This window comes from Lynx rufus, unplaced genomic scaffold (genome assembly GCF_022079265.1).
Source record: "Lynx rufus isolate CCGP_SWC_20201006 ecotype Redwood Valley unplaced genomic scaffold, mLynRuf1.p SCAF_15, whole genome shotgun sequence".
Classification (NCBI taxonomy): Eukaryota; Metazoa; Chordata; class Mammalia; order Carnivora; family Felidae; genus Lynx; species Lynx rufus.
In genome coordinates, this window is record NW_025814829.1 from 35,608,155 (window position 1) to 35,627,046 (window position 18,892).

General features: G+C 35.3%; 1 protein-coding gene across 2 annotated transcripts in view; it reads left to right on the plus strand.

The window, feature by feature from the left end:
* The window catches only part of TOR1AIP1 (torsin 1A interacting protein 1), a 44,145-nt gene that overhangs the window by 14,891 nt on the left and 10,362 nt on the right, over positions 1-18,892 (plus strand). For both annotated transcript variants that reach the window (XM_047076848.1, XM_047076849.1), the window contains 5 exons: positions 4,752-4,793; positions 5,585-5,671; positions 8,470-8,523; positions 11,758-11,799; positions 12,340-12,408. In XM_047076848.1, coding sequence (XP_046932804.1) covers positions 4,752-4,793; positions 5,585-5,671; positions 8,470-8,523; positions 11,758-11,799; positions 12,340-12,408 — 294 coding nt within the window. The remainder of the gene's footprint in view (positions 1-4,751; positions 4,794-5,584; positions 5,672-8,469; positions 8,524-11,757; positions 11,800-12,339; positions 12,409-18,892) is intronic.

An 18,892-nucleotide genomic window follows, 5' to 3' on the forward strand; every position in this document is an offset into this window, starting at 1 on the left:
CAAGTGAGAAGAGAGTGTGGAATGAATGATTTTAAGTGTGAGAGGAAAAAACCACCAAACTAGAATTCTGTATCTTGCAGAATTATCATTCAAAGGGAAAGCCTTTAACCAGGCTAAGGATAAAAAAAGAAAAGAGGTAAACTAAGGTAAAAGGACACAAATTAGTATAGATTTCATGAAAATTAAAAGGATAATATAGAAATACTATGAACATGTTGAAGCCCACAAATTTGATAATCTAGATGAAATGGACCCTTTCCATGAAAGACACAATTGGCTAAAACACACAAGAAGAAATAGATAATCTGTTATCTATTTAAATACATCTATATCTATTTAAATACATTGACTCAATATTTAATAAATTTCCGAAACAGAAAGCACCAGGCCTAAATGAGTTCACTGGTGAATACTATCAAATATTTAAAGAAATGAATTATACCAGTTCTCTAAGGTACCTTTCAGAGGATAAAAGTAGAGGAAATACTTCCTAACTCATTTTGTAAGGCCAGCATTCCCCTAATACTAAAACCAAACAAACACAAGAAAAGAAAACTATAGATCAATATCTCATGAACAGATGCAGTATTTCACAAAACATTAGCAAAATGAATTTTAAAAAACTACAAAAAGAATTAGGGGCACCTGGCTGGCTCACTTGGTAAAGAACATAACTCTTAATCTTGGGGTTGTGGGTTCAAGCTCCACATTGACTATACAGATTACTTTAAAACTGAAAAAAAAAAAAAATACGCTACAACCAAACAGGATTTGTCATAGGTATGAAAGACTGGCTCAACATTTGAGAATCTATCATATTAACAGACTAAAAAAGAAAAAAACACATAGTATTAATAGATGCAGAAAAAGTGTTTGGCAGAATCCAACACCCATTCATGATAAAAACTCTCAGTAAACTGGGAATAGAGGGAATCTTTCTCAACTTGATAAACACTATCTACAAAAAAAAACCTTACAGGTAACATAATGGTGAGACACTGGAAGCTTTTGTATTAATATCAGTGCTAAAAAGGAATAAGCCATCAAGGTATGATATGAAGGAACCTAAATGGATATTTAGGCATAGATGCCCCTGCTCACCACTTCTTTTCAACATTGTGCTGGAGCAACGTAGCTAATGCAGTAAGACAAAGGGAAGCAAAAGGTATACAGGTTGGGAAGGAAGAAGTGTCTTGGTTCACAGGTAACGTGATCATCTGTGTAGGAAATCCAAAAGAATGGACAAAAAATAGGAACTAATGAGCAATTATAGCAAGGTTGCAGAATGTAAAGTTAATATAAAAAAGCCAATCACTGTCCTACATACCAGCAATGAACAAGAAAAATTTGAAATTAAAAACAACACAATTTACATTAGCACCCTTCTCCCCACCAAAATGCTTACAGGTATATATCTAAGAAGATATGTACAAGATCTATGTGAGAAAAATTATAAAACTCATAAATGAAATCAAAGAATTTACTTAAAACCAACGGAGAGATATTCCATGTTCATGGATAGGAAGACTCAGTATTGTCAAGAAGTCAGTTCTTTTCAACTTAATCTGTAAATTCAGTGCATTCCCAATCAAAATCCCAACAACTTATTTTGAGAAAATGATTAAGTTCATATAGAGTCAAAAGACCCAGCATAGCCGATACAGAATTGAAGAATAAAGTAGGAGGACTTAACCTCAAGACTGACGGTGAAGCTTCAGTAATCTAGACAGTGTGGTATTGGTAGAAGAATAGATGAATAGAGAACCCATAAACAGATCCACGTGTAGTCTACTGGTCTTTAACAAAGTCAATACAATGGAGGGCAGAATCTTTTCAACAAATGGCTAGAACAACTGGATATCTACATGCAAAAAAAAAAAAAATCTAGACACAGACCTTAAACCCTTTGCAAATATTAACTAAAAATGTATCACAGGCCTAAATGTAAGTTTTTTAAAAAAAATGTACAAAACTCCCAGAAGAAAATCTAAAGGACTTTGGGTATGCTGATGCTTCTTTAGATGCAAACACAGAGCACAACCCATGAAAGAATTGATAAGCTGAACTTCAGTGAAGTTACAAACTTCTGCTCTGCAAAAGAATGACAAGAGAATAAAAACATAAGACACTGAGAGCAAATACTTGCAAATGACACATCTAATAAAGGACAATTATCCAAAGTATACAAAGAACTCTTAGAACTCAACAATAAAAAAAAAAACCTGATTTAAAAAATGAGCTAAAGACTTAACAGACACCCCAACAACAGATATACAGATGGCAAATGAGCATATGAAAAGATGTCCTACATTGTATGTCATCATGACATTATGTCATTCTTACCATATGATCCAGCAATTACACTCTTTGATATTTACCCAAATGAGTTGAAAACTTAATGTTTACACAAAAGCCTGCACACATGTTTATAGCAGAATTATTCATAATTGGAATAATTATTGGAATTATTCTACTTGGAAGCAACCAATGTGTCTTTCAGTAGGTGAATGATTAAACTGGCGCATCCAGACGGTGGAGTGTTATTCAGTGCTATAAAGCACTGAGCTATCAAGCCATGGAAAGACATGGAGGAACCTATATGACTGTTCTGGAAAAGGCAAAACTATTGAGACAGTAAAAAGATCAGCGGTCATTGGGGCACCTGGGTGGCTCGGTCGGTTAAGCACCCAACTTCGCTCAGGTCATGATCTCACAGTTTGTGGGTTCGAGCCCCGTGTCAGGCTCTGTGCTGACAGCTCAGAACCTGGAGTCTGCTTTGGATTCTGTGTCTCCCTGTCTCTGCCCCTCATCTGCTCACGTTCTGTCTCTTTCTCAAAAATAAATAAACATTAAAACAGAAACAAAAAGATTAATGGTCATCAAGGGTGTGGTGGTGGTGGTAGGGGAAGGATGAATAGGTGGAACACAGAGGGTTTTTAGAGCATGAAAATACTCTGTATGATATCATAATGATGGATACATGTCATTATATGTTTGTCTAAACCCATAGAATGCACAACACCAAGAGTGAACTGTAATGTAAATTAGGGTCTTTGGGTGAACATGATGTGTAAATGTAGATCCATCAATTTTACCACTATTCAACAAATATACCACTCTGGTGGGGGATGTTGATAATGGTGGAAGCTATGCATGTATGGGGCAGGAAACATAAAGGAAATCTATCTACCTTCCCCTCAGTTTTGCTGCTCTTTCTTAAGCTGCTCTTTAAAAGAAAATTAATAAAACAAAATAATTATCATTAAGTGCTGAATACATGCCATTATAAATAAGACTGATGCAGTGGTAGATGGGTGGTAGACTAGAAATCAGAAGAGCCTGTATTCAATTCCTTTTTTATCACTTGTTCATCCTGACACCCTTAGACACGTCACTTAATCCCATAAACCTTACCTATGAGAGTCCTCTTGTGACATTAGGGAATCAGATAGGAGATATGAAGGGTTTTTTTGAAAACTAACTGGCAGCATGCAAATATCAAGGAAGTAACTATTATTAAGATAATGACTAAGATGTAACTATTGGCTCTTAAGAAAACATCTTTTGTTTGCATGCTATGTGAATAGTTATATAAATGAAAATAAACTCTACAAAAGGGATAATATGTGTGTTATGGAACGATATCTTTTTGTATGAGTGGAAATATTAATGAAAAAATTTTAAGAGAATAGCACTAAGGCAAGTTTGATTTTCCATTTTTCTGCTTGAAAAAGAAAATTGAAAAGACAGTTTCACTTATGACCCTAGATTAAAATGGAATATAATATACCAGGTCCTAGCTTTATAAGAGTGACATAGTATTTGCTGTTTTGGTTAGTTTTTTCCTATACCAAAAATATTGGCAAATGTATTTCACATAGTGATTTACACTTGCCCCTGTCATAGTGGTAGTTTGACCAGTGTTATATTAATATAATTAAACTGATCTGAAGAAAATATTTCCAAGTTCACCGTATAATGTGTTGGCACTTGCCTTCCACGGTATTGTTTTCCCCTTTTGAAAAGCAAAAGGGGTTAAAAGCAACAGAGGGAAAGCTGAAAAGAAAGATTTCAGCTTTGTGAGCAGTCTGATTCATGCCACTTCTCAAAAGATCACTCAGCAATATTTTAGCCCAGTTGTACAATGCCGCCTTTGGGTTTATCTCCCTTAAATTTTTTTTTTTCAGTATAGCCTATATAAAAATACTGTATTTGATACACGTTGCTCATTTATCTTTGTCCAAATTCTCTGGCTCTGAAAAAAAATAGTGTACGTGGATGTGCTGGAGCTAGGGTTTCTCTCCCTTTCTTCTTCTGGACATACTAGTGCAGTAAAGAACTGATTTGTCTTTTCCACCAGTATGATGGGTTTCTCAAGACGGCATGGGGAGTGTGGCAAATAGAATGAGAATTCAGTAAACCTATAGGGACTGGAATATTTATCAATGGAGAATCTCATGCTTTCTACAAACAGGTTACAGTTTTAGAGTACAAACGGACCTGCGGCTGAAAGAAAAATAAACTCTTCCTGATTCTAGGTTATATCGTACTTATTTCTGAAATAACCTAAAGGGAAATAACATATTTTTTAACATTTAACAGAAGAAAAATTTTAGTTGGTCTGTCTTTATGTTCACTTCCCTAAATTGTATGTTATAGATTACATATTATATATTATATAGTTATATATTGTTTATTCCTAAGCTTTAGCTTTTGATGTCATGTATGATGTGTTTGCTTTTCTTTTCTAGAAGCCACCAGCAGCCAACAGAAGGTCAATTTTTCTGAAGGAGGTATTTTCTTTTAAAATATTCTAAATTTTTTTTCATTAACATGAACAATTTTGATAGTTACTTAAGGAGGAAAATTTTTCTTCAGGAAAAAAGTTCATGCTTATCTAAATTCATAATTGGGTCTTAGATAAAATGGGATAGGGTAAGTGATGATAGCCTTTATATGCATTTTAAACATCTTTTGTCTGAGTTAATAATTTTAAGTAAAGCCAATGAAAACAGACTTTGTCATATGCTGGCCTTTGATTATGGTATTAATATAATCATTTTTTCTAAATTCTCATAATCAGTCTATGAATAGGACAGTAAAACTTAGTCCATTTTAAACCCCACCATAATCTTAATTACCTGCATACTGAAATGCTTGTATGAGTGTGTGTGTACATCCCCCCTTTACAACCACAGATACTCATGTAAACACACATGTACATATACTAATTTTGGCTGAATTTACACACTATATGTAGTCCCCCCCCAAAAAGGTAAAATTTCTCCACTATTAATGCTCCTTTGTTTCCTTTTTGACTTTACATTAAAGCCTCAGAATATAATCTTGTAGATATTACTCAGAATATTTGCTTGAGATATAATTATATGCCTCAGATAACATTAATGAGCTCAATTTTAGCTCATATAAAACTTTGTGATCCAGAATAGTAAGTGTAATAAATAGTGATTCTATGTCTGATAATTAAAGAGGCTTCATTGTAATGTTGAATTACTTGTTTTAATCTAGATCTTTAGAACATTAGAAGAAAGACTATACTAGTGTATTATTTCTTTCTTTTTAGAAGAAACTGAACAAGACGATCAAGACAGCTCTGACAGTGATATTACTATTCTTAAGGTCAGATCCGGGGATTCTCTTGATTCTGGAGGTAACATATCTTCATATTCATATGACTTTATCTTAGGAGCTGTGTTTTTAGTAAAAATCTAAAGGTATTTTGTGAATTTACTTTTTTAAAAAATATTTCCATAAGATATTTTATTAAAACTAGTTTTTTAGAAAGTATACTTTTTAATATTTATTAAAATTACTGACTCCATGTGTGCATCTGATTAGTAACATGTAATGTCTATATAATATCTAAACAAGTCACTTTAAAAAAAATTTTTTTTTAATCTTTATTTTAGAGAGAGAGAGAGACAGAGCACAAGCGGGGGAGGGGCAGAGAGAGAGAGACACACACAGATTCCAAAGCAGGCTCCGGGTTCTGAGCTGTCAGCACTGAGCCCGACCCGGGGCTCAAACTCAACGAAAGCGAGTTCATGACCTGATTTGAAGTTGGACACTTAATTGACTGATCCACCCAGGCACCCCACAAATAAGTCACTTTTTAGCCTGCTTTGATATTTATGGAATATAAGATATTTTTGTGCTCAAAAGAAGTTATTTGTAGTTTGTTTAAAATGTTATAGAGAAGCGGATCTCATTGGTAGTGGTATTCCTTATATTATCAGGGATGTCAGCTCTTAGGAAGTTTTAATATCCCTAGGTAATCACTTTTATTTCTGGATTGTTCAAATTCACACCAAGTTAGTAGCAACAGTTTATGGCTGTTCATGTGAATTTGTGTTTAAGTTTATTCAAGGAAAGTATTGACCGTGGGGAGAAAATACTAATTGAGGCTTGAGAGGGTGCTGAACCAATTTGAAACTCTGTAAATAATGAATAATATTATATTTTAGTCCCATGAAAGAGTAATTCTCTATTTTCCCCTCACCATCTTTTGAGAATTTCCATAATTCTGTGTTTTACTTTATCATTCCATTTAAAAAATAGGCTCATAGGCTGGTTTATGGGCATTTGGTATTCTATATATTTCCCACCCTTCCTCATTGTTCCCCATTCTTTCTTGATACAGAAATCCCAAAGGAGATATGCACCATTCTAGCATAGTGGTTAAGAACATGGGCTCTGGAGCCAGAATCCCTGGGTTTCACTCCTCCACTACTAGGTTTGTGCCCTCAGGCAATTGCTTAATGTCTGTGTTCCTCAGTATCCTCATCTGGGTTGGTAAGAGGTTAATTCATATGTGCAAGCACCTAGAAGGTACCTGTCACATATTAAACACTAAACTAAGTGTTCTTATTAGTTTTGGTATATGTATACATGAAGCTCTAAAAATTAAAAACTAATTTAGCCATTCCTATAGCCAATAGTTTGATGCTATTGCTAGCAGCATATAGCTCTTTGAAACTTCATACACTGAAGGGTCTGTGATCCCTTTAAGAATTCTAATAAATTCTTAATGAAGCACACATACCCACGTGCAGAAGAAAACTCTAGCTAAAGAAGAAAAAAGGGAGCATATTAAGAATACTGATCTTCTTAGATTATTTTCTGAGCCAGTTATCCCTTGAAGAGGTTCAAGAAGAAACAAGCATAGAGAAAAAAAGAAAGGCGAGCCAAGAAACAGACTCAACTGTAGAGAACGAATTGATGGCGACCAAAGGGGAGGAGGGAATGGGGGGGTGAGTGAAATAGGTGATGGGAATTAAGGAGTGCACTTGTGATAAGCACCAGATGTTGTATAGAAGTGTTGAATCACTAAATTGTACATCTGACACTAATATTGCACTGTATGTTAACTAACTGGAATTTAAATAAAAACTTAAAAAAAAAAAGATCTGTTGGAATGCAAGAAGAGAATATTAGAATTTCATGTATATTTATATTTTATTTCATCCAATTAAAATGTCTTTTTGTTTTATAATAGATACAACACATTAGTTAATACATTATTTCAATAACACACGTATTTAATGTTAGAAATATGTTTTGGAGGGGCACGTGGGTGGCTCAGTCAGTTAAGTGTCAGACTTCGGCTCAGGTCATGATCTCATGGTTCATGAGTTTGAGCCCCACATCGGGCTCTGTGCTGACAGTACAGAGCCCGCTTCGGATCCTCTGTCTCCCTTTCTCTCTGCCCTTCCCCACTCATGCTCACTCGCTCTCTCTCTCTCTCTCTTTCTCTCAAAAATAAATAAGCATTTTTTTAATTAAAAAGAAATATGTTTTAGAAATCAGTGCTCAAATTTTTTTTAATAATAGGAGTACACTAACAAAAATATTTAGCTACCACACCTGGATGTGTCAAATGCTTTTACTTCCGAGTTAACAATCTGATCACTTTTGAACAAAGTTAGTTATAAATTCCACTTTTATATGAAAATAAGTTTTTAAAGAATAGGCTAAAATATGTAACATATTAACCATTTACAAGAAAAATTTGAGGCAAAATGGGTATTAATGATTTCAAGAAGATCCATTATAAACTTTCAAAGTGTTCCCCAACTCAAAGGTTTCATTATCTTCCTTACCTCACGTCATGTTCTACATCTTCTATTTTTTTTCTTTAGAAAGTCGTTAGGGAAAAGATAATTATTTAGTTAAGTTTTTAGATACAACATGGCTCTTTAGAAACTTAAAAAAAATAAAATGTGTTCCTGGGACACCTGGGTGGTTGGGCTCTGCGTTGCACTCCACACTGAGCATGAAGCCTACTTAAAATAAAAAAATTAAATATTCAACACTGCCCCAAGTGTTGAATTCCCTGGGGTTTTACTGAATATTTTTGTTCTTTTGATTACTTACTGTTCTCTTGGTAAAATATGCGTTTAAAAAGTACAATATGCTTTATAGTGCACTTTATTTCTTTTGTTCTTTCAGATCAAACTACGAAATTAAGTCAATATCCAGAATCACTTTGGCGGTCATCACAAAGTAAGTAAAACCATGTTTTAAACTCTTGAAATTCTACCTGTGTGTGTGTGGTCAAATGCCGTTTTTATTTTTGAAGATTCTCTTTTAATGTAAAGTGTTGAAAAAGAGGTATAGTGAATGCTAAAAAACTCATCCTGCATCTTGAATTTGCTTCATCTCTGTACTCAACCTTGAATTCGAATTTAAAAACAGAAATCTGCTTTCTGTGACTTGTTGAATGTCCTTGTTTGCCATATAAATTTGTTGACTATTCTTAGTTTAATTAACTAACGTAGTTTGAGCCTACTTACATGGACATATTCTAATAAGGATATAAAATTTTATATGCAGTATGATTTGAGCTCTGTTGCAAAAGTTTGGAAGGATGAATAAACAAGTGATAAAGCAAAGTATAATAAGAAGTTAATGGAAAGCTAGGTGGTGTGTATATCAAAATCTTATAGCCTTGCTTACAATTTTGAAAATTTTCACAATACGTTGAAAAAATATAACAAAAGAAAGGATTGGAAAGTAATATACTAAAGTGCTGATAACAATCATTTGTTTAGAATGGTAGAATAATTGGTGATATTTTTCTTTTCCTTTTTTTTCTGTACTTTGCAGATTATCTAAAGTAGATATGTATTTTCTTAGGTTAAGCAGAAATGATGCTGTTTCTTTCCCATGTTTATTTATTTTTTTAATTTTTTTTTAACATTTATTTATTATTGAGAGACAGAGAGACACAGAGCATGAGCAGGGGAGGGGCAGAGAGAGGGGGAGACACAGAATCCGAAGCAGGCTCCAGGCTCCAAGCCATCAGCACAGAGCCTGACGCAGGGCTCGAACCCATGAACCGTGAGATCATGACCTGAGCCAAAGTCGGTCACCCAACCAACTGAGCCACCCAGGTGCCCCTCTTTCCCATGTTTAATTAAGTCCCAGAATTTGAGTTAATTATTAATCAATCTAAAATATCCTTGTATGTAAAATCTTCAAGGACTTTTTTTTTTCCTTCCACATCACCTTTCTTGAAACATGAAACTGTTTTTAAAGAAAAAGTCTTTGTAAATCTGTTTTATTAATCATTGTATTTATATAATTCCACATATTTCACATTATATATATTTAGTTTTTAGCAGGTTCTGGGATAAAACTGAGATAAAATAAAAGCCACTGAGACACAAAAATAAGTCCTTTGTGGGGTACCTGGGTGGCTCAGTCGATTGAGCATCCCACTTTGTCTCAGGTCATGAGCTCACGTTCATGGGTTCGAGCCCTGCTTTGGGCTCTGTGCTGGCAGCCTGGAGCCTGCTGTTTTGGATTCTGTCTCCCTCTCTCTCTGCCCCTCCCCTGCTCACTCTCTGTCTCTCAACAAAGAGAATAAAACATAAAAACAAAAAATTAAAAAATCATTTGTGGAAAATTACTTGCTGAATCTTATATGTTTGCCCTTTGTTATTCTAAATCTTTGATATTTGGAAGCTCTTAAATGTATCTCTCTATATAAATTATGCTACATGCATACAATTATGAAAAGTGAATACTTTGTATACTAATGAATAGGTGATCGAGGTATATATCCTTGAATTTAAGATGCCATTATTTTTTGTATAACTGAAAAAGAAAAATCATCCAGTTAAACTATGATATACCCTCGATTATAAGATACAGCCCTACATCAGAGGTGTTTTTTTAAAACTACTCCTTGGGGCTCCTGGGTGGCTCCGTCAGTTAAGCGTCTGACTCTTTTTTTTTTTTTTTTTTTTAAATTTTTTCAACGTTTATTTATTTTTGGGACAGAGAGAGACAGAGCATGAACGGGGGAGGGGCAGAGAGAGAGGGAGACACAGAATCGGAAACAGGCTCCAGGCTCCGAGCCATCCGCCCAGAGCCCGACGCGGGGCTCGAACTCACGGACCGCGAGATCGTGACCTGGTTGAAGTCGGACGCTTAACCGACTGCGCCACCCAGGTGCCCCTAAGCGTCTGACTCTTGATTTCAGCTCAGGTCTTTATCTCAGGGTTGTGGATTCAAGCCCCAGGTTTGCTTCCACACTGGGCATGAAGCCTACTTTTTCAAATCAATGAAAGACATGTTAAAAAAACAGGTCTACTGTTTTTCTTTTGTTGGGATAGACTGAAAACAAATCTGGAAGAATATTCATATGTCTTATTCAACATGGTATTCCTGTGTGTAGTAGTCACTTAGTAGATATTTATGAATTTTTAAGTTACACATTTCTAGAATGTTCTATTTCTTGGGGCACCTGGGTGGCTCAGTCGGTTAAGTGTCCAACTTCAGCTCAGGTTATGATCTCGCGGTCTGTGAGTTCGAGCCCACATCAGGCTTTATGCTGAGAGCTCAGAGCCTGGAGCCTTCTTTGGATTTTGTGTCTCCCTCTCTCCCTCTGCCCCTGCTTACTTCATGCTCTGTCTCTCTCTCTCTCAAAAATAAATAAACATTAAAAAAATTCAGAATGTTATGTTTCTTTTACAGTTAGCATGTATATATTACATTTTTATTTAGAAAAAATAAATTTGAAAAATTTACAATAATACTTGTATCATTGGGTAGAAATAACTCATTTCTTCAGAACAGATTTAGAAATTTCCCTTGTTATAATTGTTTGAAATATCATTTCTAATCATCCCATTTGTCCTTAAATACCATCCCAAAACAAAAAAGTAACTACTTTTTTTACTTCATAACTTTCACTTCATAACTACTTTGCAATGTCCACAAAATTGCTTATATAGTATATGCCATATACACCAGTATATAGCATAACATATATGGACTGCGTGGGTTTGTATCTGAGCTTTACTACTTCCATATTACATATATATATATATATACTCTTTCTATATATTATGTATATACATATGTATGTATATATATGTATATATATATTCCATATATTTGTAAAATGGGAATAATGGTGCTGACCACATAAAGTGTGAGAATTAAGTAAAATTATACTTGATACCTGACATTTAGTATGTGCTGCCATTATTTTGATGGTATTGATTTTAAAGTTGACTTATTATCCAATTCCTGAACACTTTGATGCTTAGAAAAAGGGAAAACAATGAATATAGTATATACGTTTGGGACTGATGAAAGAAAGGTTTGATTTTTGTGGTGATTTTTTGGTTTATAGTATCCATAGTATACAAGCATAATGTCTATGCAGTATTTTCATTGTTCTTATTTCCAAGTATTCCATGACCTTATCTCTGTTTTCTGTTATAGGTCGAGACTTCATAACTCTTGATAAGCAACCTTCAGTGCTAAGTAAGTGGTTGGTTGTCTGTTCTTTTATCAGTCAAGCAATTCTGACCTTGTCTTATTCTGCCAACAAAATGTTTGAATAGGATTTTAAGTCATTTTAGCCTCTTTGCCTTTTAATCCATCACACATTAGTATCAAATGTGTATAATTACTCTGTGATGTGGAAATGTGTTCAGGATTATTTTACCTAAAGTAACTTATTTGCAAGAGTAAATGGTTAACTTTTTTCTTCTTAAATACATTGAAACCAAGTTCATGTACTATTGAACTCAGTCATTCTCATAGACGAGAACAAAGGATTGGTACCTAGTTTTGCTATTAGGTGATTATATATTTATTTGCTGTCTATTTTGCTATATAGGAAGTGGTTCATCCTTCACTGGTGTGATCCTTTAACATTATCTTTTACTTCTGAACCTATTGCTTTTATTGTTTTCTTCCCCAACTTTGTTTTACCTTTCTGATAAATTTACCTTCTAACAGGAGTATGGTATACGTTTTCAAAATATTGAAATGATATCTTGGTATATGCATTTGCTTTAGGCTCGGGATATCAAAAAAAACCTCAGGAATGGTTTGAACAATCCACAAGAATAAGGACTAAGATGCAAAGTAAGTTGCTAAATCTTTACCTATTACTGAAGTAATTTCACGTATATTTGCTGTTTTTCTTTATTACTCAGTATACAAAAATATTTAGTTCTTCAGATAGGCATTTATTTTTTTCTTTTTTTTTTTTTCAACGTTTTTTATTTATTTTGGGACAGAGAGAGACAGAGCATGAACGGGGGAGGGGCAGAGAGAGAGGGAGACACAGAATCAGAAACAGGCTCCAGGCTCCGAGCCATCAGCCCAGAGCCTGACGCGGGGCTCGAACTCACGGACCGCGAGATCGTGACCTGGCTGAAGTCGGACGGCTTAACCGACTGCGCCACCCAGGCGCCCCTCTTCAGATAGGCATTTAGATTGTGATTTCATTACTGAAGCAGAGCTATGACTACAAGATATTTCCATCTGCTTGGAATGTCAGGAGATGGTCTGGTGTTAAGTGTAAATAGTGGTGGGAGAAAACCAGTGGATGAAGTTTTCAGTTCTATCTAGCTGCAGCCCAATCTGTACATGATAATGAAATTCGACTCTTTTGACAATACCTGTTTTTTTTAAATATTTTTTTTTCAACGTTTATTTATTTTTGGGACAGAGAGAGACAGAGCATGAACGGGGGAGGGGCAGAGAGAGAGGGAGACACAGAATCGGAAACAGGCTCCAGGCTCTGAGCCATCAGCCCAGAGCCTGACGCGGGGCTCGAACTCCCGGACCGCGAGATCGTGACCTGGCTAAAGTCGGACGCTTAACCGACTGCGCCACCCAGCGCCCCCCTGACAATACCTGTTTTTTATTTGTAGCAGACATTATTTACTTTTATGTAAATAATCAGAGAAATTCTGCATACCCATTATATTAAGTAATAAAGGATGAAATCTACAAATAGTATTTTCTTGTTTAGGTTGAGGATGGATTAAGTGTCACAGAATCTGAAAAATACCATATATAGATGTGATGAAATAATCATGCTTTGAATTCAGTGTCTATCGTAATTTCTATGGCAGTTTCCACATTAAACCTTGACCGTGTAAAAAAAAATTAAGTTACCCTTCACCTTTATCCCTTCTTTATACTCTAACCACAATAATCTCAAGGTCATTTGGTATTCCTTTGCTTTTATTTAAAAAAATTTCTTTTAATGTTTTATTTATTTTAGAGAGAGAGAGAGAGATAGATCATGAGCGGGGGAGGGGCAGAAAGAGAGGGAGACACGGAATCGGAAGCAGGCTCCAGGCTCTGAGCTGTCAGCACAGAGCCTGACACGGGGCTCGAACTCACAAACCGGGAGATCATGACCCGAGCCAAAGTCGGACGCTCAACCAACTGAGCCAGCCAGGTGCCCCATCCTTTTCTTTTATTTAGATAATATAAGGGGCTCCTGGGTGGCTCAGTCAGTTAAGCATCTGACTTCAGCTTAGGTCATGATCTTACGATCCGTGAGTTCAAGTCCCACATTGGGCTCTGTGCTGACAGTTCAGAGCCTGGAGCCTGCTTTGGATTCTCTGTTTCCCTCTCTCTCTGCCCCTCCCCTGCTCACTCTCAGACTTTCTCTCTCTCAAAAATAAATAAACATTAAAAAAAAAAATAAAGCTCCATCTCTTGCTCAAAAAATGACTATAATTGACAAAGTTAGCTTGTGTAAACAAACCTCTGTGGCTTTGTTTTACCATCAGTGAAGTAGTGGTGGTCATAATTCATTGTTCCCAACAGTTGAAGTTTTACCCCACATGTGAGTTCTTCAGTCTAAAACTGAAAAAACTTTCTGTCCTTGCCTTATTGTTGGCTGTCATTCCTTATTGTTTTATGTACCTGGTGTTAGAAAACTATTTCTTCTTACAGTTTGCTCTTCCTGACCTATTATAGTTAGGAAAGCAAATATTATTTAGCTTACTAGGATTTTGTTTGTGACCAGTATCAAAATTAAAACTTACTTTGAAGATCTAAGAAATAAACTGTTGGAAGTAAAAATGGATGAGTTTAAGTATATTTTCTATGAAAAACTCAGTTCTTATTTTATTTCTTAGTTCTTCACTATACATTCCGGGTAATTGATAACAGATATATTTCTTCCAGGTAACTATAGTACACTTTGTTACCAAAAATATATAATTTTTGTTTCCTCTGATAAGACATTGTGCAAATGCAATGGAGAAGGGAAAATAATTATACTGAACGTCTGATTAGAATGCAGAAATAGATTTTTTTAGTTGCTAAATTAATAGGTAAGGCTTAGTCTGTTTGCGTCCCTGCTTTGTCTTAGTGTATTTATTATGGCTTAAATATCTGCATACTGATTGATAGCCATCTACTACATATACAGAGCTTTGAGAATTATATAGAAATTATATGCGAGAAGTTTGCACACTGAGGTGCAGATAACAGAATTTTTTAGACCTTTAGCTACATAAGAACTTTAAGAACAGTGAACGTGAAAATATTTTTAGTGAAAGTAGAGGCCTGCAGTGATTTTCATATGGACTGACAGATTCCTCTTTAATCCAAGATCATTTAAAATGGTTTTTGCTTAGCATTCTAATAATTTCATTATTTCATTAAGTTTATATTTCCATCTTCTTTAGTGAGAAAAAAATTAATTTTTAGATTTAGGCGTTCACGAACCTGGGACTTTCACATCCTTATTGTCAACCCATGATAGCACAGTTCCTTAGGTAGACAGGTCCCAGTTTGGGTTTCTGCCTGTTTTCTAATCTTTTGGAGAAGATAGAATCACTGTCTTTATTTTTCCTATTTCCCAGGTAATAAAACAGTGAGAATAGGGAAGAGTATCTAGGGAGAGGTCAGGCCTCTATGAGTCTGTACCTCATTGATATACATGTTTTGGAACCTGTCTCTGAAAGTAGCACAGAGGAATGCCTGGGTAGCTCAGTTAGTTAAGCAGCCAACTTCAGCTCAGATCATGATCTCACAGTTTGTGAGTTTGAGCCCCACATTGGGCTCTATGCTGACAGTTCAGAGCCTGAAGCCTGCTTCAGATTCTGTGTCTCCCCCTCTCTCTGCCCCACCCTGCGCATGCTCTGTCTCTCTCTCAAAAATAAACATTAAAAAATAAAAATAAAATAAATAAATAAAATAAAAGTAATGCAGAGATACAAAGGAGAGTTTGGAGTTAGAGCTGCAGTACCAGCTCTTCTATTTACTAATTGAGTGACCTTGGTAAAGCCACTTAACCTTTGTTAAGGTTTTCTTACCTTTTCTTACCTTTAACGTGGGGACAATAGTGCCTATGACTGGTTATTCTAATTATCTTGTTATATATGTGAACACAACTTTTTAAGTCTGAATACCAAATGAATAATTACTAATTAGTAAATAATTACTAAATGATTAGTTATTTATTGTTAACAATATATTGTGTAATAATCAGTAATAACAACTATGAAAGATTCATGTCCTCTGCACTTGACTTTTATAGAGTGATTGTTACCATACTCTTCTGACTGGAAAACCTTAAGCTTTATCTTTTAAAAAGGGGTGTGTGTGTGTGTGTGTGTGTGTGTGTGTGTGTATGTATGTGGTGTGTTTTTTGGTTTTTGGTTTTTTTTAGGAATTTCTGTCACTATTTCTGATCATATTTTTAATAAGAAGAGGGATAGAGATTACCTCTTAGAGAATGCTGTCTGCCTGAACAGTATATACCCTGCTTACAAGTTTGTGTTCTATGAATTTTATATATATTACATATGTTAGATAGTAACTGTTATTTAGCTATTCTTTATCATTAAAATCATCATAGAAGAGCACTTAACAGAATTTTCTTACATTATCTCATTTGATCTTAGCAACCATGGATTAAGATATACAAGATAAACATTTTCTTGATGGATTTTTTTCTAAGACAATTGTATTATGTTTCACATGCTCTTTCACTGTTGGTTCCTCTACTTGGTGTCCTCATATAGTAACTTTTTAAAACATTTTATTGAGGTATAATTGGCATACATTTAATGTATTACAGGCTTGATATGCTTGGGGATGAGTATACATCCGCAAAACTATAACCACAGTCTATACTGTTAGCGTATCTGTCACCTCCAAAAGTTTCCTCTCATCCTCTTTATTTATTACTATGTGTGTGTATGATAAGAGCACTTAACATAAGATCTACCCTCTTAGCAAATTTTTAAACATATGGTACAGTATTGTTAACTATAGGTACTATGCTTTGCAGTAGATTGCTAGCACTTAGGCATCTTGTATACCTGAAACTGTGTACCTTTAACTAAAATCTCTTCATTTTCCCTTTCCCCTCCCTCCTACAACCACCATTCCGCCTCTCTGCTTCTGTGAACTAGACTATTTTAGATTCCTCACAAAATGAATTTTCAGAACTTACAGCTATATTGTCTTTTATGATGCAAAACACTGTAGATTTATACATATTATTAACACTAGGCATTAAAAATGAAAATGCAGTGTAAAAAAGCAATTTGTATTTATTTGCAAGTGTAATGAGTCACGAGTTGATAATGAAGAAGCAGCAGTATGATTGTTTTATGGTGGCCTCGTGTAATCGATACGATTGCCTCATAGTAGCCTAATCGATACACTAATAAATGAATCATTATAAAATTTTTATGGCAGACACTATTACAGTCAGATTCATAATACAGTATTTGGAAACATAATGTTACTTTAAAGAACAAAACAAAACATTCACCTGTGATGATAGGCTGACAGGTAGTTTCTCCAATGACTTAGAGAGAGAGGTATATGGTATCATAATTCCTTGAAAACAAAGTTAATAAACAGTAAGAAAACTAACCTTATTAATTTTGTATTGATTATCACTCCTGTTATGCCTGGGTAAGGATAGGCTATCCTCTTCTGTACAAGCCTTGCACACAGTGTTCTACACAGTGAACACTTAGGAGAAGATGATGACGCAAAAACACTTCGTACAATTCTTGCCATACAGTTTATTAGATTTTCACACCAAGACACTCATACACACGCAACAGATCAGTTCATTGTGCTGCGTGATGGTTATTTACTAGTCATTAAGTGGAAGTGCATCATCATAAAGGTCTTCAACCTTGTCATTTTGTGTTGAGTAGGCTGAGGAGGAGGAGGAAGGGTTGGTCTTGCTGTCTTAAGCATGGCAGAGGCCAAAAAGGTGGAGAACATGGAACAGGAAGCAGGCATGCTCCAAAATACTTAAATTCTGTCTCACTTTTTTTTTTTTTTTTTGCCTTCTCATTTCTCTAAAAGTGTGTCTATATGGTTCCAGTTTTTCTTCCACCATTTCCTTTAGTTTCAGTACCTCTATCATAAAAGGGTCCTTGTCGTCGAGTCAAAAGCAGTCTTGAATAACTGGCCACATTATCTAATGTCAGTTTGTTTTCTGCCGCTGCTGCTTCTACATCTTCTTCCTCATCGGCTGGCATCAGATGATGCCACATCTCCGTCAAGGAGAATCACACCTTCTCCGTCAAGTTGTCTTCTGTTAATTCCTCTGGCATGTTTGTTAGCTTTTGAATTTCTCCAAGACCCATATCTTTTTTTAAATTCCAGTGTAATTAACACGCAGTCTAGTTATGTTAGTTTCAGGTGTACAGTATAGAATGACTCTGCAGTTATTCAGAGCTCATCACAGCAGGTGCACTCCTTAATCCCCTTCACCTATGTCACTCACCACCCCCACCCCCACCTCCCCTCTGGTAACCATGAGTTCTCAACAGTTAAGGGTCTCTTTTGGGGCAGGGGGGCACCTGAGTGGCTCAGTTGGTTAAGCTGTGGACTCTTGATTTCAGCTCAGGTCGTGATCTCACAGTTCATGAGATTGAGCCCCACATAGGGCTCCGTCCGCACTGACAGTGCACTCAGCCTACTTCTGATTCTCTTTCTCCCTTTCTCACTGCCCCTCCCCTGCTTACATTTACTCTCTCTCAAAATAAATAAACAAACTTAAAAAAATTCTTTAAAAAAATTACAGAAAGAACAAAAACAAACAAAAAAAATCTTTTTGTTTGGCTCTTTTTTTCTTTGCTTTCTTTGTTAAATTCCACATATGAGTGAAGTCATGTGGTACTTGTCTTTCTCTGACTTATTTATTTGACTTAGCATTACATTCTCTAGATCTATCCATGTTGTTGAAAATGGCACGATTTTATTCTTTTACACACACACATATATGCCACTTTTTTTTTTTATACCACATCTTCATTATCCATTCATCTATTGATGTATACTTAAGCTGCTTCCATAATTTGGCTATTGTAAATAATGCTGCAATAAATATAGGGTGCATATATCTTTTCAAATTAGTGTTTTCATATTCTTTGGGTAAATAACCAGTAGCGGAATTACTGGATCATATGGTAGTTCTATTTTTAATTTTTGGAGGAACCTCCCTACTGTTTTCCACAGTGACTGTACCAGTTTGCTTTCCCACCACAGTACAACAAGGGTTCTTTTTTCTTCACGTCCATGCCAACATTTGTTTCTTGTTTTTTTTCTTTAAGTTTATTTA